This window comes from Photinus pyralis, unplaced genomic scaffold (assembly GCF_008802855.1).
Source record: "Photinus pyralis isolate 1611_PpyrPB1 unplaced genomic scaffold, Ppyr1.3 Ppyr1.4_LG2, whole genome shotgun sequence".
Lineage (NCBI taxonomy): Eukaryota > Metazoa > Arthropoda > Insecta > Coleoptera > Lampyridae > Photinus > Photinus pyralis.
In genome coordinates, this window is record NW_022170403.1 from 36,416,448 (window position 1) to 36,443,845 (window position 27,398).

Below are 27,398 nucleotides of genomic sequence, written 5' to 3' on the forward strand. Positions count from 1 at the left end.
GACTGAGGTGAAGACAAATAGTTACGAGACTGGTAGACCTCGAATCTCATCTTTACGTTGGGATTTCCTGAACGAGGGTCCAGTTCTCCGTTCCAGGGTCAAGAATCTACGTCTACCAGGATGTGAGCCTAGGCATTAAAAGTACAATTATAATTTGGTAGAGTGTTAATTGCTTCGTGTAGTTGCGAGTACAGTTATTTACTGCAAGGTGTCGCTATGAGAAACTCAAAACTCGGGTAGACCGTAGAAGCTCGGAGACGGTTCCAATTAAAAGAGGAGAGGTATTTTGTACTTTCGTCCTTTGTATCATGCTGCACGTTCCCTTAAAGAGCGAGTACAAATCTGCATAAAACTGTAAGCAATCTTTAAATGGTGGTCTCGTACAGTTAACACGTACGAGCATTCCTTCGGCAGGTTCGGGCAAAAAGGCGGGGCTAACTTCGGTGCACGTAATAATCTCCGCCTTCAACGGTGTGATATGCAGCATCGAGTACGGAACTTGCTTATTCCTCTCCGGTTTGTACTCGCGCATCTGCATTATAACGCCGCGCCGTCCGACAACACTATTCCATCGCGACCAAGCGAAATTGTAACAGCAGCTCAGCTGCGCCATCTGGTAGTAGGCGTGCTTTTCCATAGGCCAATGCTTCTCGCACGACTCTGAAACGAAATCGTTGAAATACGCCGACTCGCTGATGGGCGGTCCTCTCAAACCTTTTACGTAGCAAAATGCGTCGAAGCATGGGAAAACATCTACACCTAACTCCAGTAAGATCTAGAAAAAATCAATTGGCGATTAAAAATGGTGGGGGTGATTGATACCCTCTTCAGCTTCGGCAGCTTAAAATACTTCCCCAAGTACGGCTTGAATGCCTGATTCGGTGCATTTTGCATCTGCGCTACGGTAATGTCATCGCCCAGTATATTGAAGTCGATCACCAAAATGGCGGAGGTAAGTTGCAAGGTGACAGATCCGCTGAAAAAGTGTACCGTTAAAGACCGCCAGATGGCGCGATTTCCTAACTTCAGTTCCGGTTTGAGGTCCCAAGTTTGGAACGGCAGGTTCGTGTGACGATTGAGCGCGAACGCGAAACAGCCGAACGACGTCGTACGGAACGTCACCGAGGCGCTCTCCTCGAGGTACTTAAAGTCGTGAATGTCGACGGTCGACCAGACGTTCCTGTCCCGCTGCCATTGGCACACGAAGGGCGTGTCGAGCCACATGACGTGATCGGGAAGGTCGAGCGAGACGAAGATGAGCTTGTCCATTTCGGCCTCGAGCTTCTTGTTTTCGGCCTCGAGCTCGGACGGATCGCTCCGTTGGCCGCCGGCGGTGGTGGAGCTCGGTGCGGGCGCAGGCGCGGGAGCTTTGTAGGGAACGCGAAACTTTACCTCTTTCAAGAACTTCGGTACCAGTACTGAAACGATACGGAGTTAGGCCGCTGTGAGCGCGATACTCGCATTCACATCGTGTAATGGACATTTCCATAGAGACGAGTAGTTGGGGTTGGGGGGGTTGAAAGTAGAGTTCTACGAAGAAGATTCCGCCGAGGATAATGTGCTTGCGTAGGTTAACTACGTTTGGTTCCACAGTTGTGATAAAGCTCTGGCGAAGTTCGCCGTAAAGCACATCTGCAAATTTGGCGCCGATTATGCGCCACCGGAAATCCGTAAATTTACCTTCCTCGGAGATTATGTGAGTACTCGGCGAGACCGGCATCCTGGCGTAAGGCACCTGCGGCATGATGCCGGCTTCCCGATCGTATTCCTGCTTCGGCACAGATACACCTTCAGCTTTTTTTATCACACGATATTGCTCGTACTTGTAAATCAGCTTCGAATACCACTCGTTGAGGGTGCTGTGGTAGATATCTAAAAGTCTTAAGTGAGCCAATGTGGTTCGTACGCGCGCTTACAGCGAGTAACTGCTTCCTCGTAAAAAAAAAATTTCCGAACCAAGAATCGAACCCGAGCCGCCCGAGTAGAAGCCGGGTACCTACAGCACTAGACCATTGTGGTCCACATTACATCGTGATTGAACTATTTTGTCATTTTGACGGGAAAGGGCACATAAACTACGCATGCCCACCGTGGAAGCAGTTACTTTCTGTCTCGTCTCGTCTAACCTTACTTTCACTGTACGCGTCCGGAATTTCAGGTTCGTGATAACTAGCACAGGAATCGCTGAGGTGGTCGTACTTCACGTACATGGTACGTAACGCCAAAAGGTAGCAGTCGATTATCGCTGGAAGGAGCACGTTCATTTTGAGTTGAGGGAACGCCACTTCGACTCGGGGCCTGCAACGGAAACTATAGTCGTTAAATGTACCTGAAAAAAGATGGTGGACCTTGGAGGTGCGCGAGGATTGGGGTACGACTTAGGCACTGAGACCATAGTCCACAGGCAGATCGTGAACTGCTCCTCGACAATATTAAAATCCGCCTTGACCAACTGAATGTTATTCATCTTGTTGGAGATATCTCGCAGAATCCTATACGAGGCGATGTCCAAGCTTCTCTGCTGCCGTTCGCGGAACAAACCGCAGATCTACAATGAAAAATGCGTCGCCGATCAAACGGGCGAAACTGCAAAACGCACCCAGCGCCAATTTTCAATTTTTCTACTCGAGGCGCCCAAAGGATTGTCGACGAAGTTGGTCAACTCCTCCAAGAGTTTCAGCACCTCGCTTGTGCGTGACGTTGCCTGTTCCATGGTGGTGTTCTCGATGGTCTCGTCCCACAGTTGCAAGTAAGTGCTCATCTGGCCGCACAGGCAGGGGTTGGGCAAACCGTCGCACTTCAAATACTGGACCCACTAAAACAATTAAATTATGCGCCGTTTTGCTTCCAGTTTTGTGGGATACGTTGGAGATTTACACATTATAGGCGCCAATTAAAAATAGAATTTTATTCCGCAAAATTATGCGGTGCTTGGCGATTTTAGTCAAATTCGGCAAATTTTCCCGGCGCAAAAATTAAGCGCAAAGTATGCGCTGTTAAATTGCAACTATGGGCTTCTTCCTTATTGTCAGTATCATATTAGAAATATTATAACCGAATTAGTTTAGGAGCAAATTATGCGCCTTCTTGCTGTGTTTAATTTAACAGATCAATATAAACCCAGTCTAATTGTTGGAAGGTGCCAATTAAAATGTTCTTCGTCAAGGACGTTTACTTACGTAATAATTAAGGAAACGAAACCGATTGGTTAATGATTAATTATGGCCGATTTAACATATTAGCTACATTTTGTAGGCGTGTTAGAAAATTAAAAAAAGAGTAGGGACACGTCCAGGAGAGATAGCGGTAGGGCATTTGGATTTAGACCGCCAGAGCGTCAAGTGCGTTGTCCGGGCACTGCTAATTATGCGTCGATAAAATTGTGCGTTGTAGCAGAGGGGTAACTGTTAATAGAAATTAGTTCGAATTAGTTGCGTTCACTCTAAAATAAATTGCGGGTACCAAGCATGCGCTATTTTAAGCAGGAACGACAAGACGCCTTTAAAATATCATTGTGTGCCTTAATAAAAAGTAAGTAGTAAACTAGTTATCCATTAATTAGATGCCGATTATGCGCCATTAATATAGCATTTTGTCCCCTGATAGAGTCTAACTACGCATTCACGATACAACTTGCAATTGTAATAGATCTACTTATTCAGTTAAGTTCGTATCTATTGTCACGTGCTTGAGATTTAAGCTCCAGTTATGCGCAATTCGTATTGTGACCGTCGATCTGTAAAGGTTTAGCAGTTGTAGATATTCACACAAAAATCTGTCCTTGGTCTAAGGATTAAGCTCCAGTTATGCGCCGTTAAATTAACATTGTGCGCTTTAATAAAAGGTGGGATGTTGAAAATGACATCGGCCTGTCTGTTGGGCTGCTGGTACAGTAATGATAACAATAATTTTGAGCGCCAATATGCCCTAATTATAAAACATGGTTGTACATTCTTATTGTAAAAACTCATTCAACTCACAGACGTTTATCAATAATTGTGGATATCCACAAAGTACACTTCTCTTGATATAAAAGCGCCAATTATGCTCCGCTAAAAATGGCGCACATCATAAGAAGGTAAGCTGTGCGGAAAATTAAATTGGCCTAATCGAAAACATCCATTAAGTTGGTAGTGAGCTACACACGAATTAGGCGCCAATTATGCGCAATTCAAATACTACTTTGCGCCCAAAATTTTGTACAGGATTTCTCATTAATTTTGGAAAAACACAAAAAGAAGTTTAGCAAATGTGCGAATGGTAACTAAAATATAGTAAGTAACAATAAGTATACAGGGAGTGCCCAAGAAAATACGTTTTCAATACCTTGAATGGGACACACTGTATATTTTTAGAGGGGGCCCCTGATAGTATAATAGCATTGTATTACAATGGTGATGGTGAAGCGTTGGTTACCGATTAGAAAATTTGAAGAGGAGATTAGTTTATATGCATAGACAACAATGGAGGTCACTTTGAGCAGCTATTGTAATCTTAAATATGATAATTTATACTAACTTATAGTCATCAATTTTGTTTACTATCGTAATGTATGCAGTTGCTTTGAACCGCATGTGAATGAAACTATAAAAATATACAGGGTGTCCCATTACAACGATATTGAAAATGTATGTTGTTGCCGAGATAAAATACAAAACTCTAAAGTGGAGGTCAAAATATGCTGGGAAACCCATGCTCTCTTTTTGGGTAAAATTTAAAATGGTACAATCAAAATTTGAAAATATTAGCTCGCTTAAAAGATACAGGGGAAACTCAACAAATGGTCTATTTCAGAATGACTCCATATTTTCTTAGTTAAAAGAGACATCAAAAAGTTTATTACGACAGTTTCTTTATAACACATTGTTGTGTTTTCAACGTAAACGGGGTTAGGTAAAAAAGTTATCGAACCTAACCTAATTTTTTTACAAAAGTAAGTTGTTAAATTCTCTTTTTAAAGATATTACATACCACGGATGATATTAAAACAAGATTCAAGTGATTCAAAAATACTAAAAAAGATTTAAAAAAATATTTTAAAAAATTAAAAAAAGTTCAAATGATTCAAAGAATACACAAAAATTTGATTGTTGAATTTTAAAATAATCTTTTTGCATCAATTTTGAATTTTTTAGTGTTATATTTTCGAAAAGAGAATTTAATATGCTATTTTTTTAAGATTAAAATGTACGGGGTGTTCTATTTAACAAGTAAGGTTAAGTCCGATAACTTTTTTGCCTGACCCCGTAAACGGCAGATTAAAATGAATCATTATAAAGAGACATTTGTAATAAACATAGAAAATATAGGGACATTCTGAAATTGACACTTTTTTGGTTTTCTCCGGTATGTCTGAAGAATTACGGATCGGAGAATTACTCAGAAAGGACGGGAATGGATGCCCCGACTACCCAAACCTCTGAATACCTAATTTGCACGAGATTGGATGGTAAAGAACCGAGATACAGCGATTTGCAATTTGACACCACCCACCGAAAATACATAAATCGCGATATCTCGAGAACGATGCGTCGTAGATGGGGGTTTATGGGTAACTTTGGAAAGCTGTCGATCTAACCTAGCGAAGTCTACCAACCTATACGCCGAGTTTGAGTAAAAAAGGGACAATCGATATATTGGTGCTTTTTTGAGCCGAATCAAAATTCTTTTCCTTTAGTTTTTCGAATTTTATAAAATTCCAACGTTACTTAAAAACCATCCCAACTACAATCACATAACAGTCGAACGACAACAACAAAAATTGACAAACGGAAAACAATAACAAACGGCGTTGATGCCTATATTACTTTTTTATTACGTGTCGAAAATGGGACACCCTGTATATAGCTATTACCGAAGCGTATTAGTAGTTTAGCAGTTAAGGATTTCTACAAACAGTATATTTCCCAATACGAGAATTAAGGTTCAATTATGCGCCCTAAAGGTTACAATGGTCGCATTCATTGGAAGTAGGAAAGTTATCGACGAATTGGGCGCAATTCAGGTCACATTTTGCGCCCTATATTATTTCAATTGTGCCCTGATGGAATGAAGATGGGATATGACAAATGGGTACGGGAAAGTAGGCGCGGAATATAAATCGCGGGCACCTTGGGCACCACCTGAGTGCGACGAAGATCAGTGCAGAAAAAGTAGGTCTGTATACGGGGTCAGGTAAACAAGTTATCGAACCTAACTTAATTTTTTTAATAGAACAAAAGCAAGTTGCTAAATTCTCTTTTCAAAGATATTACATACCACGGATGATATTAAAACAAGATTCAAGTGATTCAAAAATACCCAAAAAAGATTCAGAAAGATTAAAAAAATATTTAAAAAAATTAAAAAAAGGTTCACTGATTCAAAGCATACACAAGAATTTGATTGTTGAGAATTTTTCTAAGAATTCTAATAATCATTTTGAATCAATTTTGATTTTTTTAGTGTTATATTTTCGAAAAGAGAATTTAATATGCATTTTTTTAGATTAAAATGTACGGGGTGTTCTATTTAACAAATAAGGTTCGGTGCGATAACAAGCAGTTCTAGGGTATCTCATCACAGAACTGAACTTCGCCCCGTTAGATTACGGAACAATAATTTCATTTTTCATTTAATTTTAAATATAGTAGTTTATTATCCAATTGAATGTTTATTTTATGTTTATTTCCTTCTGTACTTCCAGTAATCTAATAAATGTCACTTATTATTATTATTTTTACCTGACCCCGTATACTTATTATGAAAACAACATTCAACAAACATTATAAAGAATCTTTTGTGATTTTTTTTTGTATATCTCTTATGTAGTTAAGAAAATATAGGGTTATCCTTAAATTGATTATTTTTTATGTGCGTGCATATTTTCCAACTTTTATTTTACCATTTCAAGTTTGACCCAAATAGAGCACATGATATCACTAACAATCACGGAGATACTCTATAATCGAATCTAATATCGAAAACGGGACACCCTGTACATCCTTATTGTAAAAACTACTTCGACGTTCAGTTCTTGAAACAAAATTGTACCGATGTGTCCTATTTCGGTTGAAACTGCACAATATCTCAGTTGTTTTTAGAGATAGAGACAGAGACAGAGAAACAGAATCAATCTAGCTAAGTTTGTTTCTGAGAGATACGGGGGGAAAACGAAAAGTTTTACTTTTTGGGATGTTATTGTGTCTTGCTACCCGCATGTAAGATAGAAAAAAAGTGAAAACTGCATATTTTGGATATTTTACTTAGAATCCAGTGGGGTAGTAGACCACCGTTTGTGAGATTTGATCCAAAGTTGGTGTTTTTCAAATGCAACACGCTGTATATCTTAACGTCAATTTTTGCATTTTTTTCGTAATTAGATTGATGTAGCACAACCTATATTTTTTACATAATTATACAGGGTCGCTGATAAGTCTGGAAACGGTGGATTATCGAGTAAAATACACAAGATATCAAAAAAGTTTTATGGTTCTTTAATTTTAAATATACGGGGTTGGCCATAACTTCGTGGCACAACAAAATTGCATTTTTTTTAAATAGAACGCCTTGTATATAATTCAATATGTCAATTCTTCTCCCAATTTTCTTCTTCTTACAAATTTTGCTTAAAATAGAGAGAAGAATTGCAATTTCGAATAATATACAGAGTGATCCATTTAAAAAATTGCAATTTTGCTGTGCCACGCCTTTGTGACCAACCCTGTATAATTAAAATTATTACTGTTTAGTAGACATTGAAAAACTCTAAAACTTTTGCATAGAACTTTTTTGTATATTTTCCCCGACAATTGACCTTTTGCAGACTTATCAGCGACCCTATATCTCATACCAGATCTGCCCCCTCGACTGCAACTAGTTTTATCCTTCATGGGGTACTCTAATGAAAGGTCTCAACGAAAGGAATTAATTTCTACCAACGATAGTCCTCCTCCTTGACCTCTTATCGTGATCGGGTATATTCCCTTATACCTCAAGAGCGGATTGTCGGAAGAGGGTATTTACAAAGGGCGATTGAGACGTCTGCAAGAAATATATCCATTGGTAATGGATTTTACATGGGTAGTAAAATATATAACATTCCGAAAAGTCAAACTTTTTGTTTTCACCTTGTATCTCAGAAACATACGCAGCCAGATTTATTCTGTTTGTGGTATTAAAAATGGCCAGCGTCGCGGAAACTGCAAATCTCTATCTTTAAAAACAGCTGACACACGTTACATGGTGTCCCATTTTCAACACGTTTTTAGGGTATTAAAGTGATTAAAAAAATCAAAAAAGGTTAAAAAATATATAAAAAAGATTTTTAAAAAATTATATTGGGGAGCGCACAAATGAGTGCGGAAAAGTAGGAGCGGAATATAAATCGCGGGCACCTTGAGCACCACCTGAGTGTGACGAAGATCACTGCAGCAAAAATAGCTGTTCCTCTCCAATGGATAGGAGCCAGGAGCAAGGTCGCAGCCAATGGCGCTGGTTCCTAAATGATCGCGTTTCGACGAATTACCTCAATTTCGTCCCGTTGCTTCCATCCCGCCTCGACGTAGCGTTTCGAAATCGTGTCGATCAAGTGCAAAGACGACTGCAACTGCTCGGTCCTAAGTGCCTGCTCCGCCGTCTCCTTCTTCTCCTTTTCCGCCGCGATCTTTTGCTCCTGCTTCAACCGCAACCGCTCGGCCTCCTCCTCCTCGCGCGCGGCCTGTTCGGCCAATCGCAACTCGGCGGCGGTCAGCGCCTCTTTCTTCTTCTTCTTGCCCTAAAAAAAGTCGCGATTACTTTGAGGGCGACACCGTTAGCGGCGCAATATGCTTCATCGTTGTCGATCGCCGGCGAGGTCTCGGCGGCCTTCTTTCCCTTCTTCGACTTTTTCGCTTTCTCGCGTTCCTCCTCCTTGATGGACTCCTCGGGCGTGTACGATTCCCAAGTCCAACTGTCGGCATCGTGCTCGTGGTGGTCCTCGATGAATTTGCTAATGCTCTTCTGTATCAGCGTCGACGATGCCGGGTAAATTCGCAGCGCCGATTGTACCTTTTCGTCAAGGTCCCCCACGTGTCTTTTACTGCCGCCGCCCCCTCGCAGTCGAAGGGCTGATCTACGTCGGAAAGTCAATGGACCTATGACCTTGCGAACAAATTTAAATTGCGCCCCCTCTTTCTTTCCGCTCATTTTTATGCAAATGTCAAGAACAATAGGCGTTTGTTTCAAACGATGACTTTCCTAAATTTTGGAAATAAATTATCATTTTGGACGCGCTCACCTTCAGTTGCTTTGACGACATGGCAAGTATCAGAGAATTTTACGCTGGACGCTCCATTCTTGTAACCGGTGCTACCGGCTTCATCGGTAAAGTCTTAATCGAGAAGCTGCTACGATCGTGCCCGAAAATCGATAAACTCTACATTCTAATTCGGTCGAAAAAGGGTCAGAGCCCCGAAGAACGCATCAAAGCGATCACGGACCTTCCGGTAAGTGCAACGTTGCCCCATCAAGCTCCATCCCTCGTTTTAGCTCTTCGACAAACTAAAATTGGAGTATCCAAATGCGATCGGCGATAAGCTTAGATTAATCAATGGCGATGTCACCGAGTTGGGGATGGGACTCTCCAAGTCCGACGAAGATCTCCTAATCGAAAACGTCTCGGTGGTATTCAACGGCGCCGCCTCGGTACGCTTCGACGACACCCTGAAGTACGCGGTCTTAATGAACACCCGAGGCACGCGCGAGCTTCTCAACCTCGTGCTTAAAATGAAAAAAATAGACGTCTTCCTTCACATCTCCACCACTTACTGCAACGTCGATCACCAGGTGGTCGACGAACGGCTCTACCCCCCTCACGCCGATTGGAGAAAGACGATCGAGATCGCCGAGAACATCGACGAACACCACCTGCAGGTGCTCACCGAGAAGTACATCGGCGCCCTCCCGAACACCTACACCTTCTCCAAGTCCCTGGCGGAACACTGCGTCACCGATTTGTGCACCGGCAAGATCCCCGCTGTCGTCTTCCGTCCGTCGATTGGTAAGCGAGACGAGCGATCCTCGAGTTTTGTAGTTAAGCGAGCGTTTTAGTGATAGCGACACGAAACGATCCCGTAGCCGGATGGCTTGATAACTTCAATGGACCCATCGGTCTATTGATAGCGTCGGGAAAAGGTAGTCCTTACACGCGGTACATCGACATTCAGTAAATCTTGTCGTTTAAGGTATCTTAAGGACCTGTTGCACGAATCCGGATCTGAAGGCGGATTATATGCCCGTAGACACTTGCGTTCGTGCCTTGCTGCTCGCTGCATGGACTAAAGGTACGTCGAAGTAAGTAGACATTGATTAAATAAAGGTTGTGGGCGTTGCCTAGTTACGCGTTATTTACTTGTGGTGATTTTTTTCTAAATTGGCGAGAGGGGGCGCTGTCACCCTTACCAACGTTTCTAACGCACAAATACAGGAAATATAGATAGCAAGGGTATGGGCGCCCAATAGACGTCAAGAGGAGGTCAGCCCCCCCCCCCCCACCTACTTTCCTATATCTGTCATTCTAGTGGTCAGGAAATTATTTCAAAATGCAAATCAGTCAGACCTTTACTCTGCCTAGGTGTATGCCGAACTCGCTTTCGCGTCGCTCGGCACTGCTTTTATAACTATAAACCTAAGTAGAGCAAAGGTCTGATGGTGTAGTCATTCCTCTACTCTGGTAAGTCAGACCTTTACTATGCCTAGGTTTGTGACAAACCCGCTTTCGCCTAGGTTTGTGATTGTCCCGAACTCGCTTGCGGCTCGCTCGGTACTGATTATAAAACATAAGCAGAGGAAAGGTCTGATGGGGTAAGTCAGACCTTTACTCTGTCTAGGTTTGTGCCGAACTCGCTTTCAGTTCGCTTGGCACTGGTTTTAAAACTATAAAACCTAGGTATAGCAAAGGTGTCATGGGGTAAGTCAGACCTTTACTCTGCCTAGGCTTGTACCGAATTCGCCTTCGGCTCGCTCGGCACTGATTTTAAAACTATAAAACCTAGGCATAGCATAGGTCTGATGGGGTAAGTCAGACCTTTCCTCTGCCTAGGTTTATACCGAACTCGCCTTCGGCTCGCTTGGCACTGATTTTAAAACTATAAAACCTAGGCATACCAAAGGTCTGATGGGGTAAGTCAGACCTTTACTCTACCTAGGTTTGTACCGAACTCGCCTTCGGCTCGCTTGACACTAGTTTTACACAGAGTAAAGGTCTGATGGTGTAAGTCAGACTTCTACTGTGCCTAGGTTTGTGCCGAACTCCCTTTCGCCTCGCTCGGCACTGATTTTAAAACTATAAAACCTAGGCATACCAAAGGTCTGATGGGGTAAGTCAGACCTTTACTCTACCTAGGTTTGTACCGAACTCGCCTTCGGCTCGCTTGACACTAGTTTTACACAGAGTAAAGGTCTGATGGTGTAGTCAGACCTTTAATCTGCCTAGGTTTGTGCCGAACTTGCTTTCGGCTTGCTCGGCACTGATTTTAAAACTATAAAACCTAGGCATAGCAAAGGTCTGATGGGTAAGTCAGACCTTTACTCTGCCTAGGTTTGTACCGAACTCGCCGTCGGCTCGCTTGACACTAGTTTTACACAGAGTAAAGGTCTGATGGTGTAGTCAGACCTCTACTCTGCCTAGGTTTGTGCAAAACTCGCTTTCGGCTCGCTCGTTACTGATTTTAACACTATAAAACTATAAAACCTAGGCATAGTAAAGGTCTGATGGAGTAAGTCAGACCTTTACTCTACCTAGGTTTGTACCGAACTCGCCTTCGGCTCGCTTGACACTAGTTTTAGATAGAGTAAAGGACCCCTACTCTGCCTAGGTTTGTGCCGAACTCGCTTTTAGCTCGCCTGGAACTGATTTTAAAACTATAAAACCTAGGCATAGCAAAGGTCTGATGGGGTAAGTCAGGCCTTTACTCTGCCTAGGTTTATACCGAACTCGCCTTCGCCTCGCTCGGCACTAGTTTTACACAGAGTAAAGGTCTGATGGTGTAAGTCAGACTTCTACTGTGCCTAGGTTTGTGCCGAACTCGCTTTCGCCTCGCTCGGCACTGATTTTAAAACTATAAAACCTAGGCAGCAAAGGTCTGATGGGGTAAGTCAGACCTTTACTCTACCTAGGTCTGTACCGAACTCGTCTTCGGCTCGCTCGGCACTCGTTTTACATAGAGTAAAGGTCTCATGGTGTAAGTCAAACCTCTACTCTGCCTAGGTTTGTGCCGAACTCGCTTTCGGCTCGCTCGGTACTGATTTTAAAACTATAACACCTAGGCATAGCAAAGGTCTGACTTGTTTGTACCGAACTCGCCTTCGGCTCGCTTGACACTAGTTTTACACAGAGTAAAGGTCTGATGGTGTAGTCACTGTAGTCAGACCTCTACTCTGCCTAGGTTTGTGCCGAACTCGCTTTCGGCTCGCTCGGCACTGATTTTAAAACTATAAAACCTAGGCATAGCAAAGGTCTGATGGGGTAAGTCAGACCTTTACTCTACCTAGGTTTGTGCCGAACTCGCTTTCGGCTCGCTCGGCACTGACTTTGAAACTATAAAACATAGGCATAGCAAAGGTCGGATGGGGTAAGTCAGGCCCTTACTCTGAGTAGGTTTGTGCCGAACTCACCTTCGGCGCGCTCGGAATTAAGCGAGTTTTAAAATCAGGCCTAGGCAGAGTAAATGTCTGATGGGCTAAATCAGACATCTACTTTGCCTGGGTCTGTGAAGTGAGTTTTAAAACCAGTGCCGAGCGAGCCGAAGAGACGAGTTTGACACAAACCTAGTCAGAGTAAATCTGATGGGGTAGGTCAGACCTCTACTCTGCCTAGGTTTTAAAGGTATCACTTTTGTATTCCTTGGGCTCTTGTTTGTCCTTCGAGGAGTCGTCGCTCTGGGTTATCAAATGTTTGCTGTTGTTCACTTCGCTAATGAGTGGGTTAGTCGAGATGTCGCTAAAAAAAATCACAAAAATCACCATCCAGTTCTGCATGGAACCTGTTGGAAAGCTGGAAATTGTTGATTTCAACAGAACGGTGCGCCCGCGCACAAGGCCCTAATCGTACGAGAATACCTACGCTACCTCCCGGCCCATGTGTTTTTCCAAAATGGGTGTAATAGTTTGACGTTGAGTTCCAAAATTGACTTCAAGTAAGGAAGTGTCCACTCGACGTGTGTAATTCGATCGATGAAGTAACCCAAACGTACCCAAATCAATCAAGGGAGTATCCGATTTAATAATTTTCCGTTCAGTCGAATTACTCAAATTATTCAATCGTCTGACGGTTGATTTCAGAACGGCTAATAGTCGCAATCTGTCATACTAGATGGCACTATAATTTATTTATCAATGCGGTGGATCCGGTTGAAATTCCACCAGCAATTTATTCCTCGATCTCTATCTTCAATGACTGTAAAGTTACACATACAATATCCTACTCTGATACACCCTGTAGAGTTGCTATTTTCCAATCAGAAATCATATTCCATACAAAAATTTGCATGATATGGTATTTTAAAGTGTGAAGCTCCTTTTTTGCTATTTTTGTTGTATTTTCTGCTCAGATTATTTTTACTTGAAAATCTTATGCGCTATTGTTTGTTAGCGTACCACAACGAAGTTGATGTAACGCTTGTGTGCTCGATTTTCCGGCGTCTGTCTGTCTGCCACGCAGAACTGAGTTTTCAAACCAGTGGCCAAGCGGCTATTGACCCCCAATGTTTTCAAAATACATACAGACATTGGAAGATTTTCATTGGATGTTAGTGTCTATAAGAGTTTTTGTATTTCAGTAATTCAGAACAATCAAAGAACCTTATTAAGTTTTGTGAAAGCTTAAAAGTGTTGTCTAGGGCCTTCAAGAGGTTTTATGAGTCTCTAAATAAATCTCGTATCCGCTTCTGAGCGTCTTTAAGAGTTAGAAGAGCGCGGTTCTCAGGCTACGCCGCGTGGTCGTCAGAACCTTGCACGTGTAACCCATTTATTCCAGCATATCTCCCGCCAGACTGCCGCAACTAACGTTTCTCACGGACTTAATCGTCCATTACCGTATCCGTCCACTGTTGGGCAACAAAACTATTGGGAAACCCAAAATGCAATTGACCAATCAAGTTTTGGATAAACCTGCTCTATAATGAGATCAGCCTGTGCACCCTATAGTTATTATACCTTCCAAACCGTCTTAGCGCCCCATACCTAGACACCTTCCAGCTCCAAAGTTGCTCGAAACAATACCATGCCTCCTTCTTTGATGGAATTGCTATAAATGCTACAAATCTCCATTGCAGAGATCCGAAAGAAAAGCTTGACGTGTCATTCTACAACTGTAGCAACAACGACCTGTATCCGATCACCATGAAGGAGCTAATCGATATGGCCAAGAAGCACATGTGGGAAGTACCGCTTAGCACTATGCTATGGTATCCAGGCGGAGGGGTGACTCCGTACAGATTGTGGTATTACCTTAACGTTATCTTCCTCCATCTTCTGCCGGCCGTAGTGATCGACTCGATCCTGCGACTGCTCAATCACAAACCGCTCTTAGTGAAAATCCAAAGACGCATCTACATTGCGAACATCGCTCTCCACCACTTCATTACGTATCAGTGGTCGTTTCCGAACTATAAGTTATTGGCCTTAGAAGAGAGACTACTCCCCGAGGAGGCGGAGGATTTCGGTTACGACAGGTACAATTTCAACGTCGATGACTACTTCTTCAATTGCATGAAATACGTCCCTCTGTATCTCCTGAAGGAGCACGACTACAATCCTGAGCAGGCGAAGCGGAACTTATATCGGTACGTTACGCTTTACTCCCGAGTACCAAATTTGACTCTTTGGTTTTAGTATGTACATATTGGATCGTGTGGTCCGCATCCTCGTCCTGGCACTCATTGTGTGGTACTGTACTTGCAAGGTCAACCTTATGGGATACTTGGGAACGAAACTGGTCGATTTTTACGAGGCCATTTTAATATAATTAGTTTTTGTAGGTACGTTAGCAACCATCACCTTTGTTCCAAACCATCTTTCTTAAATGCATAATGATTACTACAGAAATTGCTTAACAAAGAAAAACAAAAAGAAGCAATAAAGATAGTTTACTCAAAGAAAAAAGATACTAAAAAAGCAGAATAACACTATTTTATTTTTAATAAGATCTAGATACTTCAACGTTATTTTTGAGAGCTGGCAACAGCGCTTGTTTTTAGATGAAGAGGAAAGCCGCCGTCCAGCGAACGCTCCTTACTGTACAGCCGTCTTGGTTTGAGGTGTCGTCGAGAGAGCGTGTTGTGTAGATTAAGTTTTTCTGTGTTATTTAATGCGGATAGTAATCCTTGCATTTCTTTATAATGTGTTTGTGTTTTGTATACATTTGAGATGTCCGTTTTCAAAATTTAAGCTACAAGTACCGTTGGCGTAAATAGAGACACCATTTGACAGTGTTTTCTCGATTCAAATAAAGAGGCGCTGATGTAATTTAAAAATGGCGAGTATTGGTTGTGTAAACATTGGGCGCGTTCAGCCGTATTTTAGTGTGGTTTCTTCCAATTTAGGTTGAATTTCTTTGGGCTTGCGCGGTTTTTTGAAAAGGGGTACCTAAGCAAAATATCGAGTGTATTATCATTATTCAGCGGGCCCCATCAAACGTTTTCTTGTATTTTGGGCGAATGGTTTCTGGGTACGGTCCTGTCGAGTGAATGTCAAAGGACCCAAACCGTGGCGACATAACGAAAGGTCCGCCGTTATCGATCTTGTTTTGCCGAGTCCGTGGGAAATGAATCTACGTGGGTTTGATATAAAACCTGTCAATTTGGGTTTCTGTCGTTGTCATTGGTTGAGAAGCCGTTAGTTGATTGATTGAACAGATCCGTACGAAGGCGTAGAAGGGCCCACAACGATCAAGATTAGGTTCTTAAGAAATGCGCTAAAAGTGAATGAGGGAAATGCAAAGAGATCTCCACATGTACACCGCTTCATAGCAAACATGAACGAAAGTAAGTCTGGCGATAAGAAAGGTATTGGTTAATGCGAGCGCGGTTGCCACGATCTCTTCGGATCTAAAAGTTGCGTTCGTTCCATTTGCGCTGACTGGAAAAACCGAAATGCGGGTTTTCTGTTGGTTGTTAGGGCACGTCACTAGATGTCATTGTGAAGAAGGCCCGCTTCCCTTTAAATGTTGTGTCTTTAAGATCTCCCATGAGATTTTATATTTGTAGATGCTAAACAATGTTTAAGATCGTATGAGAGCAAGTGTTTAAGGGTATTTAAGAGCTTTGTAAGTTGCTTTGAGCAAATGAATTTCTACTTATAATATCCTATTCTTTTAAAGAGAATCTTTAAGGGTTTTCAAACGTTTTTCATGTACACTAAAGAATTTCTTTTAGAACTTTAGTGTAAACAAATTACAAGTGGTTTACCGCGAGGGGAAAATCACTGTAGAATGTTGGTGTACACTACTAGCATTTTGTAGAATTTTCCTAATTTTTTTGGAAATTTCTAAATTTTTTAGATATTTTATACTTTTTTATAGATAGTTAAGAATTTATTTAGAATTTTTTTCGATTTTTTTTTAATTTTCTAGATTTTTTACATTTCATATTTTTTTACAATTTTTTAGATAGTTTAGAATTTTCTGGAGTTTTTTAAATATTTGATTTTTTAGAATTTGTCATATTTTAAACTTTTTTTTATAATTTTCCAAAATTTTTCAGGATATTTTAGGTATTCTAGATTTTTGAGATATTTTAGAATTTCCTTGAATTTTTCAGAAATGTTAACATTTTTTAAAATAATTTTCCAGAATTTTGTTGATATTTCAGATTTTTTTTTAATTTTTCACATATTTTAATTTGTTTTTTTATAATTTTTCAGAATTTTCTGCAATTATTTAGGTATTGCTGATTTTTTAGACATTTTAGAATTTTTCTAAATTTTCTAGAATTTTCTAGAATTTTTTTAAATATTTCAGATTTTTTTAGAATTTTTTTTAGAATTTTCCAGAATTTTTCAGAACTTTCTACAATTCTTTAGATATTTCAGATTTTTCCTAAAATGTTTCTAGCATTTTTTATATATTTCATTTTTTAATATTTCAGATATTTTAATATTTTTTTATAATTTTCCAGAATTTATTTGGTATTTCAGAATTTTTTAGAATGTCCTAGAATTTCTTAAGAATTTTTTAGAATTTCTTAAAATTTTCTAAATATTTTTAGATATTTCAACGTAAATACTTTAATCTTTAAACACAATACTGTCATTTTACCACAGTCACAATTTTTATATCAGCATTTTCTAAATTAGTCTGCATAGTGTGAAGGAAATGTGGTTCACCCCGAAGGGAAAATCCACTGTAGAATTGTGGTGTACACTACTAGCATTTTGTAAAATTCTCCAGAATTCTAAATCTCTAGAACTTTTTAGATATGATTATTGATTAGACTTTTTTTAGTAATTTTTTTTAGAATTAATTTAAAATGTTTTAAAATGTCATTGAATTTTAAAAAAAATTTTTAAAATGTTTTTAGAATTTCCTAAAATTTTTTTGATATTTCAGATTTTTTTAGAATTTTTCTAGAATTTTTTAGGTGTTTCAAAAATTTTTTGAGATATTTTAGAATTTTTTTTAATTTTCTGGAATTTTTTAGAATAATAGTGTATACAAATTTGAAGTGGTTTACCCCGAAGGGAAAATCCCTGTAGAATTTTGGTGTACACTACTAGCAATTTGTAGAATTTTCCAGAATTTTTCTAAAATTTTTTAGAAATCTGGAATTTTTTATAATAATAATAATAATATTTTTTTATTCCATGGACCGTGGTAGGTATAGGACATGTCAAATACACATAATTACTAACAGACAAATAATATCACAGTTTATATCACAATTTAAAGTGGTTTACTCCGAAGGGAAAATCACTGTAGAATTTTGTTGTACGCTACTAGTATTTTTAAAAATTTCCAGAATTTTTTTGATACAATTAGACTTTTCTTGGATATTTTAGAATTTAGAATTTTTTTAAACTTGATTTTTTTACCAGATTTCATTAATTTTTTTGAATTTTTCTAAATTTTTTTAGAATTTCCTAAAAACTTTTTGATATTTCAGATTTTTTTAAAATTTTTCTACAATTTTTTCGATATTTTAGAATTTGGGTTTTAATTTTCTGGAATTTTTAGAATTTTAGTGTATACAAATTAGAAGAGGTTCATCCCGAAGATTTTTAAAAAATTATATTACAGATTTTTTTAGAATTTTCTAGGTATTTCAAAAATTTTTTGAGACATTTTAGAATTTTTTTTAATTTTCTGGAATATTTTAGAATTTTAGTGTACACAAATTTGTTTACCCCGAAGAGAAAATCACTGTAGAATTTTGATATACACTACCAGCATTTGGTAGAATTTTCCAGAATTTTTCTAAAATATTTTAGAAATCTAGATATTAGACTTTTTTTAGATATTTTTTTTGGAATTAATTTAGAATTATGTCCTTAAATTTTTTAATCAGATTTTTTTTTAATTTCTTTAGAATTTACTAATTTTTTTTGAGATTTTTTTAGAATGTTTCTAAAAGTTTTTAGGTATTTCAAAATTTTTTTGAGATATTTTAGAATTTTTTTAAATTTTCTGGAATTTTTTAGAATGTTAGTGTACAAATTTGAAGTGGTTTACTCCGAAAGGAAAATCACTGTAGAATTGTAGCATTATGTAGAAATTTCCAGAATTTTTCTAAAATTTTTCAGACATCTCTAGAATTCTTTAGATATGATTAGACTTTTTTTAGGATATTTTCGAATTTATTATTTTTTAAAACTTTCTTGAATTTTTTTGATATTTCAGATTTTTTAGAATTTCTAGAATTTTTTATGTATTTCAGATTTTTTTAGATATTTTAGAATGTACACCAGCGTTATCTCACGGAGTTTCGGCGAAATAAAATATTACCTTTGGATCCTGGCCACGATCGTCTGAATTCAGAAGGATGCTGTCTGCAATCAAATGAAAACACAAAACAAAAGAGGAGTGATAGCGGGACATACAAAGTGCGAGAAAAATGTAACGTTTGTCAATTACTCAAATACTAAAATTGAGGTTTCAATCTCTGGTAAATGAATCAATTTTTACAAGGCTATTTTAATATAATCAGTTTTTGTACATCGTAACCAAGGAATTACTAACAACAGTCATGTAACGCTCCCACTTTTGTCTCAAATCAGCTTCCCTAAAACAAAAACGATTAGTACAAAATCTTCGTTTGTCTCGCCTTACTTTAAAACGTCCAGGCTCAGCGCGCACTTAGTGTACGCATTGAGGAAAATCTCCAAGTCGTTCACACTCCAGATCGTGTGCTTCCAGTTTTCGAGAATGACGGAAAAGTCGTAAAAGAGATTGCGCAACTCTCTCACGCGGTGCAGCGAGGTCGCCAGCGTGAGTATCGAACGCGAGTACGAGCGAAAGCACGACTCCGCCTCCGAGTACGCTTTCGACGTGAGCGCCGATTTCACGCACGCGCAAACCAAGCTCTTGTGCTCCTTCTCTTTGTCGAGCAGAACGCGCAGATCCCGTAAGTCGAGCAGGAATTCCTTATCCATTTCCGTGTCGAAATAGTCCGGACCTGCTAACACCGATGAGTGAGTCAAAACGCTTTCTTGCGAACGAGTACCTGACGAGGTGTACGTCCACTCGTTCATGACCTGCTCGGCGCACCGCTTCAACGCCGGAAACGACAAGCTCTGCAGTTTGCGTTTGGACGTTTCGAACCTTAGGCAGGCCAGGAAGACGATGCACGCGTACTTGCTGGCCAAATCCGGCGAGAGCATGAAGTACTTTTGGACGTTCTGGACGAGCGAGCCGGGCATCTCTTCGACCATCTTGAAAACCCGCTTCAAGTTGTCGAACTGGCGCCGACACGATTTTAACGGTACGGACGTTTTCTCGCAAATTTCGTCCAGATCCTTGCGATGCTTCGACGACAGCTTCTTGCCGAGCAATTCCCGCGCTACGTTGTCGTCGAATTCATAGTACCTGCAGATTGGCACAACAATAATTCATCAACAAAGAAATCCTTGAAATAAACTGAAGCATAATTTGGCGAATTTTATTTTCATTTATTTTTTTCCAAAACCTATCCTCTGGCGACTTAGATTGTACCCACAGCACTGTGTTTATGATCTATGATCAAAACAATGTAAAAGAGAAGAAAAACTTCGGTTCAGGCACTTCAACTGGTGAATAGTGAGCGGCTAAGTTTATCCAACAACAAACTTCGACCCTTTGGGTGCCAAAAATTCGGCCAAAGCTTACACTTTCTATAGTACATACTTGCAATTGTATGTTCAATAACTCAAAACTTCACACATTTAACACCAATAAAAGGCTACTCGTTGGAAACGCACGGACCGCGTACAGAATTCAAACGCCATTAAAAGGGCGCCACTCCCAAAAGCAGGGTTGCCAATGACGGTACAATTGTATCAATCTGGTACATTTTTGAGCATTTTGTACAAAAATACAATTCGATCTTTTTTGGTACGTTTTTATGAAATCACTGTAACGCGCACATTTGTAAGTTGCGCGAGGAAAAATTTACAAATGTCATTGATAATAAAAGAACAGGTCAACTTTAAAGTAAAACAATAGGAATATGCCGTTCTAGAATGAGCAAAGCAAGTTCATTCATTCATTGTAATATGATGGTTTATGACTCTGACTCATAAATCCCTAGTCCAGTTCGTTTACTTTTGAAACAATACACCCTATATATTAAAACAACTACCTACACATTCTATTTTTGTTCAGTTACTGAAAAATCGTTTCTATGCGTTTTAATGCTCCTATATTGGTATTTTAAGATTTCAGTACAAAAATTTGTAATTTGGTACATTTCTATCACACAGTTGGTACAATTAATAAAATCGCTCTGGCAACGCTGCCCAAAAGGCAGGTACTCGTTCCAAGACAGCCAAATTGTGAAATTCACTGTCTTGAATGACAACAATCGTTAATAACAAGCAAATCACGGCTAATTAAAAACAAATCGATGGTAGAACGGTAAATAAATGTCTGAAGACTTTCTCTCAATGACCTGACGTAGTTAATCAATCCTCTGTGCTCTGCCAGCTGTTTATGATGAATTGACATTGCCCTCGTCGTGAAAAAACTTATTGGTGAAGACGGAAACTGCGCCCTTTAACCCGTAATTGGGATAATCTGACAGGGAGATTATCAAACGTACAATTGTCACGTCTGCCACCGACCGACAGGCTTTTAAACAGGATGCTTAATGCATGGTATATAGGATGGTTAGTGTTTTTTTTAGAATTTGCCATTTGAGTTTTTTTTAGAATTTCTTTAAAAATTTTCGTGTACACAAATTTGAAGTAATTTACCGCGAGGGAAAAATAACCGTAGGATTTTGGGGTACATTACTAGCACTTGTAGAATTTTCCAAAATTGTTCTAGAATTTTTCAAAATTTGTTTCAGATTTCTCTAGATTTTTTTATATTTCAGATTTTTTTAAATTTTTCTAGAACTGTTTAATTATTTTAGAATTTTTTAGAATTTTCTAGAATTTTTCAACATTTGTTTAAGATTTTTCTAGAAATTTTTTGATATTTCAATTTTTTTAATTTTTCTAGAACGGTTTAAATATTTTAGAATTGTACAGAATTTTTTGGAATTTGCTAAAAATTGTTTAGTTTTTTAGAATTTTAATGTATACAAATTTGAAGTCGTTTACGGCGAGGAGAAAATGGCTGTAGAATTTTGGTGCACATTACTAGCATGTTGTAGAATTTTTTACAATTGTTTAGAATTTTTTTAGAATTTTCTATAAGTTTTTAGAATTTCTTTTAGAATTTTAGTGTACACAAATTTGAAGTGGTTTATCGCGAGGGAAAAATAACCGTACAATTTTGGAGTACATTACTACCACTTTGTAGAATTTTCCAAAATTGTTCTAGAATTCTTTAGAATTTTTCAAAATTTGTTTAAGATTTTTCTAGAATTTTTTTGATATTTCAGATTTTTTTAATTTTTATAGAACTGTTTAAATATTTTAGAATTTTTTAGAATTTGCTAACATTTTTTTAGTTTTTTGGACACAAATTTGAAGTGGTTTACCGCGAGGAGAAAATTACTATAGAATTTTGGTGCACACTACTAGCATGTTGTAGAATTTTCTAGAATTGTTTAAATTTTTTTTTAAATTTCTAGAATTTTTTAGAATTTGAGTGTACATAAATTTGAAGTGATTTATCGCGGGGAAAAAATAACCGTAGAATTGTGGGGTACATTACTAGCACTTTTTAGAATTTTCCAAAATTGTTCTACAATTTTCCAAAATTGTTCTACAATTTTCCAAAATTGCTCTACAATTTTTTAGAATTTTCTAGAATTTTTTAGAATTTTTCAAAATTTGTTAGATTTTTCTAGAATTATTTTGATATTTCAGATTTTTTTAAATTTTTCTAGACTTGAAATATTTTAGAATTTTCTAAAAGGTTATACATTTTTTAGAATTTGCTATAATTTGTAAGATTTTTCTAGAATTTTTTTGAAATTTTAGATATTTTTAAATTTTTCTAGAATGTTTAAATATTTTAGAATTGTATAGAATTTTTTAGAATTTGCTAAAATTTTTTGTTTTTTAGAATTTTAGTGGACATAAATTTGAAGGGGTTTACCACAAGGGAAAAAAATCACTGTAGAATTTTGGTGTACACTACTAGCATTTTGTAGAATTTTCCAGAATGTTTCTACCATTTTTAGAAATTTCTTTTTAGATATTTTAGAATTTATTTAGAATTTTCAAGAATTTTTTTAATTTTCCTAGAATTTTTAGACATTTCAGATTTTTTTAGAATTTTTTAGATATTTTAAAATTTGTTTTCAATTTTCTAGAATTTTTTTAGAAATTTCAGATTGTTTTTTTAAATTTATTAGATATTTTAGAATTTTTTTCAATTTTCCAGAATTTTTAGAACATGTTTAAAGAATTTTCTAGAATTTTTAAGATAATTCAGATTTTTCTTAGAATTCTAGAATTTTTCAGGTATTTAAAAAAATGTTTTTATTTTTCTTTTTTTTATATTTTTTTCTAGACTTTTTCAGATATTTAAAATTTTGTTTATAATTTTCAAGAATTTGTTTAAATTTTTTAGGTATTTCAGATTTTTATTAGATATTTTAGAATTTTTTTTAGTTATTTCCCAGAATTTCTTAGAATTTTATTTATTAGGTATCTCAGATTTTTTGTAGATATTTTAGAATTTTTTAGAATTTCCCAAAATTTGGTACCATTTTTTAGAATTCTCTACAATTTTTTTTATAATCTTCCAGAATTTTTCAGATATTTTATAATGTTTATAGAACATCCTAGAATTATTTAAATTTTTCTAGAATTATTAAATATTTTAGAATTTTAAATTTCTAGAATTTGTTAAATATTTTAGACCTTTTTTAGGTATCAGAATTTTTAAAAATTTTTTTGGATTTTTTAAATTTTTTTAGACATTTCAGATTTTTTTAGAATTCTGTTTATAGAATTTTCTAAAAAATTTTTTTTTAATTTTTTTAGATATTTCAAATTTTTTTGGAATTTTTCTAGAATTTTTCAGATATTTTAAAATTTGTTTTTAATTTTTCAGAATTTTTTGATTTTCTGAAATTTTTTAGGTATTTCAGATATTTTATATTTCAGAATTTCATAAGAATTTTCTAGAATTTGTTAAAACTTCAAAAAAATTTTTAGAAATTTCTAGACAGATATTTCAGATTTTTCTTAGAATTTTTAGATATTTTTGAATTTTTTTTATAATTTTCCAAAATTTGTTTCCAATTTTCTGTTATTTTTTTAAAATTTCAGATTGTTTTTTAAAATTTATTAGATATTTTAAAATTGTTTTTCAATTTTCCAGAATTTGTTAGATAATTCAAATTTTTCTTAGAATTCTAGAATTTTTCAAGTATTTTAAAAAATGTTTTTAATTTTTCTTTTTTTTATATTTTTTCTAGAATTTTTCAGATATTTAAAACATTTTTATAATTTTCCAGAATTTATTTAATTTTTTTAGGTATTTCAGATTTTCCTTAGATATTTTAGAATTTTTTTTAGAATTTCCCAGAATTTCTTAGAATTTTATTTTTTAGATCTCTCAGATTTTTTGTAGATATTTTTATTTCTTTTAGAATTTTTTAGATATTTTAGAATTTCCTAGAATTTTTTAGATACATATTTCAAATTTTTTAGAATTTTTAGATATGTATTTTAGCAATGTTTAAAATTCTCTAGAATTGTTAGGATATTTTACATATTTTTTAGAATCCCTCTAAAATTGTTTAGATATTTGAGAATTTTTTAGATATAGATTTTTTTTTAGAACTTTTCTTGAAATTTCTAGAAAGTTTTTTTTATGATAACCAACAACTGAGATACCAATTTAGTACTTAGGCATTAAAATATGGACACACTGTGTACCTACCTACTCAATAAAATTTTCATAGGTACAAGGTGTTTCAAAAAGTTTGCCATCGGTAAGTTAATAAATTTTTTGGTGTGGGTGGTATAAAATTGAGCAATGTATCCACCTATTTTAGGCCAAGTGAAACAAAATCTCTTCCCGCACTATAACTATTCAAAATAATTAGCGGATAAGCGAAATCTGCAAGATCCGCAACGTGTCTTCTCACATTGCGACAACGTGTGTAGGTACTTACTTCTCAATTAACAATTGTTGAGTTTTCGGCTCAATTTGAAACGCCAACTGTTCCTGTAACTTCGACGGATGAGTGAGAAGCTTCTCCAACAGTGAATAGGTACGATAATGGTCGAGGACATCGCTCGCGATCAGCTCGAGCGAGGCGCCGGTTTGTTGGCCGAGGCCCTGCTGATTTAAGATAGCTACGGCTTCGCTGGCTGAAACGAGTGCGAGCCTAAAGGTGGATACGAACGAGAGACAAGCGATTTACCTGTACGACCATCTATCCATAGCTGGTAAATGTCGGGATCGACCAACGTGTAGTTTGTTATGAACACGTCGACCTCTGTGCACATTTGATTTTATCGGTATCAACGGAGAGCTCACGGCGGATCATATGTTTTTTGTAAATAAATAAATTGTATAATTTCAAATCATAATAAACCAGATGGCGCTTTGCCTGCGTTGCCACTAAAATATCAAGACAGTGTTGCCATGTTTTTTTACATACAGTGTGAACCCATCTGAATAAATGTGAATATATTTATAGATTCCAATTTATGAGATTGCTTGGATTTTTTTTATCCTTCGGTTTCTCCAAGTTTTTCAGTTGTATTTATCAAATTCGTCCAAACCTAAAACCGCTTTAGATACATCATCCAGTTCAGGATGTTTCTTCTCCTCAATCTTTCCAGATGCTTCTTATTCTTCTGTTTTTGAATTCTTCATATACATATATATTCTTTAAATTATTTATTTAGCATATCAACATTTTTTGATTTTTCTTTATTTTATATTATCAACTTCCATCGATGCTTGAAGTTGGTAAAATTTTGCAACATCTTCTATGATACTTTTGTTTCTTCAAATTGATTTGTTTTTTAAGTTCTCCTATCCGACGTTGCAGATCCTTAAGTTGTTTTGAACTGCTACGTTTTTTTTCCAATTTATTCATATCTTTTCGATTATTTGGATTCTTCTAATTCCCACATAATGCTTTATACAGTGTGCCAAAGGTAAGGATGTCAACCATAGGGGTCTCCGAAACCATGGAAGATACGACGACGGTCAAATTAGAAAAAAGATGCGTAATTAAGGCTTATTATCACGCTTTAAAGAAAATCAAAACATTTCCATTACTTTCAAAGATATGCCAGAAAAACAGATTTTAGAATGTTTATAGAATTTGTTAGATAACCGATAATCAACAACATAATGGATAAACTTTAAGAGGCGCGAGGGTTATAAGCTTTTTTGTATCTCCTTTTCTTCGCACGCTATAAATTAAAAAATTCCAGAAAATCAAATACCCAAAATTTCGAAAATCCCAATCTCAACCAGAATTTAAAAAATCCCAAAATCTCATAAATCCCAAAATTTCTAATTCTAATAGGTACCTGAAATTTCAAAAATTCCAAAATTTCGTGACTAAAATTTGGAAAATCCGATGATCCCAAAATTTTAAATGCGCTAATTTTCAAAAGTACCAAATGCTAACTCCTGAAATTTAAAATATATGAAATTCACAAAATTTCATAATCTAAAAATAAATATCTCAATTTCAAGTCCCAAAGTTTAAAATTCACAAAAATTCAAATTCTCGCAATTTCAAAAATCCCAAAAATTAAAATTCTCAAAATTTCAAAAATATAAATCTCAAACCTCCGATTTCAAAGATCCTAAATTTCCCAAAAATTCTCAAAAACCACAAATCTCGTACGCCCAAAGTTTCAAATTCCCCTACTTTAAACAATCCCAAAATATCACATGCTCAAAATTATCAAAAATCCGTAAATCTAATTCCAGCAATCTCATATTCACATTTCAAATATCAACATTTATAAAAATTTCAAAAATCCCAAAATCTAGACTTCCGCTAATATCGAAAATCTTAAATCTCAAATTTTCGAATTTTCTGAACATCTCAAATTGTTAAAAATTTCGAGAAATCTAAAATCTTTATCAAAAATTTTCAACATTCTAAAAATCTCAAATGTTATAAAGATCTAAAAATCTCAAATTCCCGAAATTTCAAAGGTCCTAAAGTTTAAAACGCACCAAAAATCAAATTACCAGTAATTAAAAAATCCCAAAATCTGAAATATCCCAAAATCTCAAATACCCAAAACTTCCAAATTCAGAAGACGTTGTAAGCCCAAAATTTCAAATTCCCTTACTTTAAACAATCCCAAAATCCAACTCTAAATTTCAAAAATCCCAAATTCCTAAAATCTTATATACACAAAATTAAAAAAATTCCAAAATATAATTCTGAAACCTCTAAATTCCTAAAATCACAAGACCTCAACCCCAAAATTTCAAATTCCCTTTATATACAATCCCAAAACCTAATTCCCGAAATCTCAAAAATTCAAAATCTGGGATTCCTAAAATCTCATAGAGTCAAAATTTCAGAAATCCAATATTCCAAAATTGGTAATTTCGTTACTTTCCAAAATCCATACAACTTAATCCCAAATTTACAAAAATTTCTAAAATGCTAGAATATTCTAGAATTTCCAATCGGCAAAATCCCAAAGATCTTAAAGGGCTGAAATTTCCACACAAAAATTCTAAACAAAAAAATTAAAAATCTCAAATTCCCGAAATTTATACTTTAAAATTCACAAAAATTAAAATTCTCAAAATTTCAAAAATCCCAAAATCTGAAATTCCAAAAATCTCACTC

General features: G+C 36.5%; 3 protein-coding genes across 7 annotated transcripts; 1 reads left to right on the forward strand and 2 right to left on the reverse strand.

Annotated features, from left to right (window-relative positions):
* Positions 1–147: 147 nt before the first annotated feature.
* Positions 148–9,394, reverse strand: LOC116165023 (axonemal 84 kDa protein-like). Of its 3 annotated transcripts, XM_031479289.1 has the most exons (12): positions 8,809–9,250; positions 8,507–8,755; positions 2,600–2,815; positions 2,349–2,548; positions 2,132–2,298; positions 1,681–1,872; positions 1,468–1,632; positions 1,025–1,418; positions 823–976; positions 715–775; positions 398–660; positions 148–352 (listed from the first exon to the last, which is right to left on the reverse strand). In XM_031479289.1, exons 1-12 carry the CDS (start codon positions 9,163–9,165, stop codon positions 215–217), a joined length of 2,556 nt encoding a protein of 851 aa, XP_031335149.1. In that variant the 5' UTR covers positions 9,166–9,250; the 3' UTR covers positions 148–214. The 3 variants fall into 3 exon arrangements, with proteins under 3 accessions (XP_031335149.1, XP_031335150.1, XP_031335148.1); XM_031479290.1 differs by lacking the exon at positions 8,809–9,250 and adding an exon at positions 9,257–9,394 and having other exon boundaries at positions 823–1,418; XM_031479288.1 differs by having other exon boundaries at positions 823–1,418.
* On the forward strand, positions 9,241–15,449 carry LOC116165024 (putative fatty acyl-CoA reductase CG5065). Of its 2 annotated transcripts, XM_031479292.1 has the most exons (7): positions 9,241–9,464; positions 9,508–10,018; positions 10,069–10,152; positions 10,203–10,311; positions 14,292–14,801; positions 14,851–14,996; positions 15,216–15,449. In XM_031479292.1, the coding sequence occupies exons 1-6, from the start codon at positions 9,276–9,278 to the stop codon at positions 14,981–14,983; spliced, it is 1,536 nt and encodes a 511-aa protein (XP_031335152.1). In that variant the 5' UTR covers positions 9,241–9,275; the 3' UTR covers positions 14,984–14,996; positions 15,216–15,449. The 2 variants fall into 2 exon arrangements, with proteins under 2 accessions (XP_031335152.1, XP_031335151.1); XM_031479291.1 differs by having other exon boundaries at positions 14,851–15,449.
* Positions 15,450–19,126: 3,677 nt separating this feature from the next.
* LOC116165025 (acidic fibroblast growth factor intracellular-binding protein) lies at positions 19,127–25,161 on the reverse strand. 2 transcript variants are annotated; one of them, XM_031479294.1, is made up of 5 exons: positions 24,981–25,160; positions 24,729–24,927; positions 19,674–20,035; positions 19,280–19,625; positions 19,127–19,232 (listed from the first exon to the last, which is right to left on the reverse strand). In XM_031479294.1, the coding sequence occupies exons 1-5, from the start codon at positions 25,063–25,065 to the stop codon at positions 19,154–19,156; spliced, it is 1,071 nt and encodes a 356-aa protein (XP_031335154.1). In that variant the 5' UTR covers positions 25,066–25,160; the 3' UTR covers positions 19,127–19,153. The 2 variants fall into 2 exon arrangements, with proteins under 2 accessions (XP_031335154.1, XP_031335153.1); XM_031479293.1 differs by having other exon boundaries at positions 19,280–20,035; positions 24,981–25,161.
* Between the last annotated feature and the right edge of the window lie 2,237 nt (positions 25,162–27,398).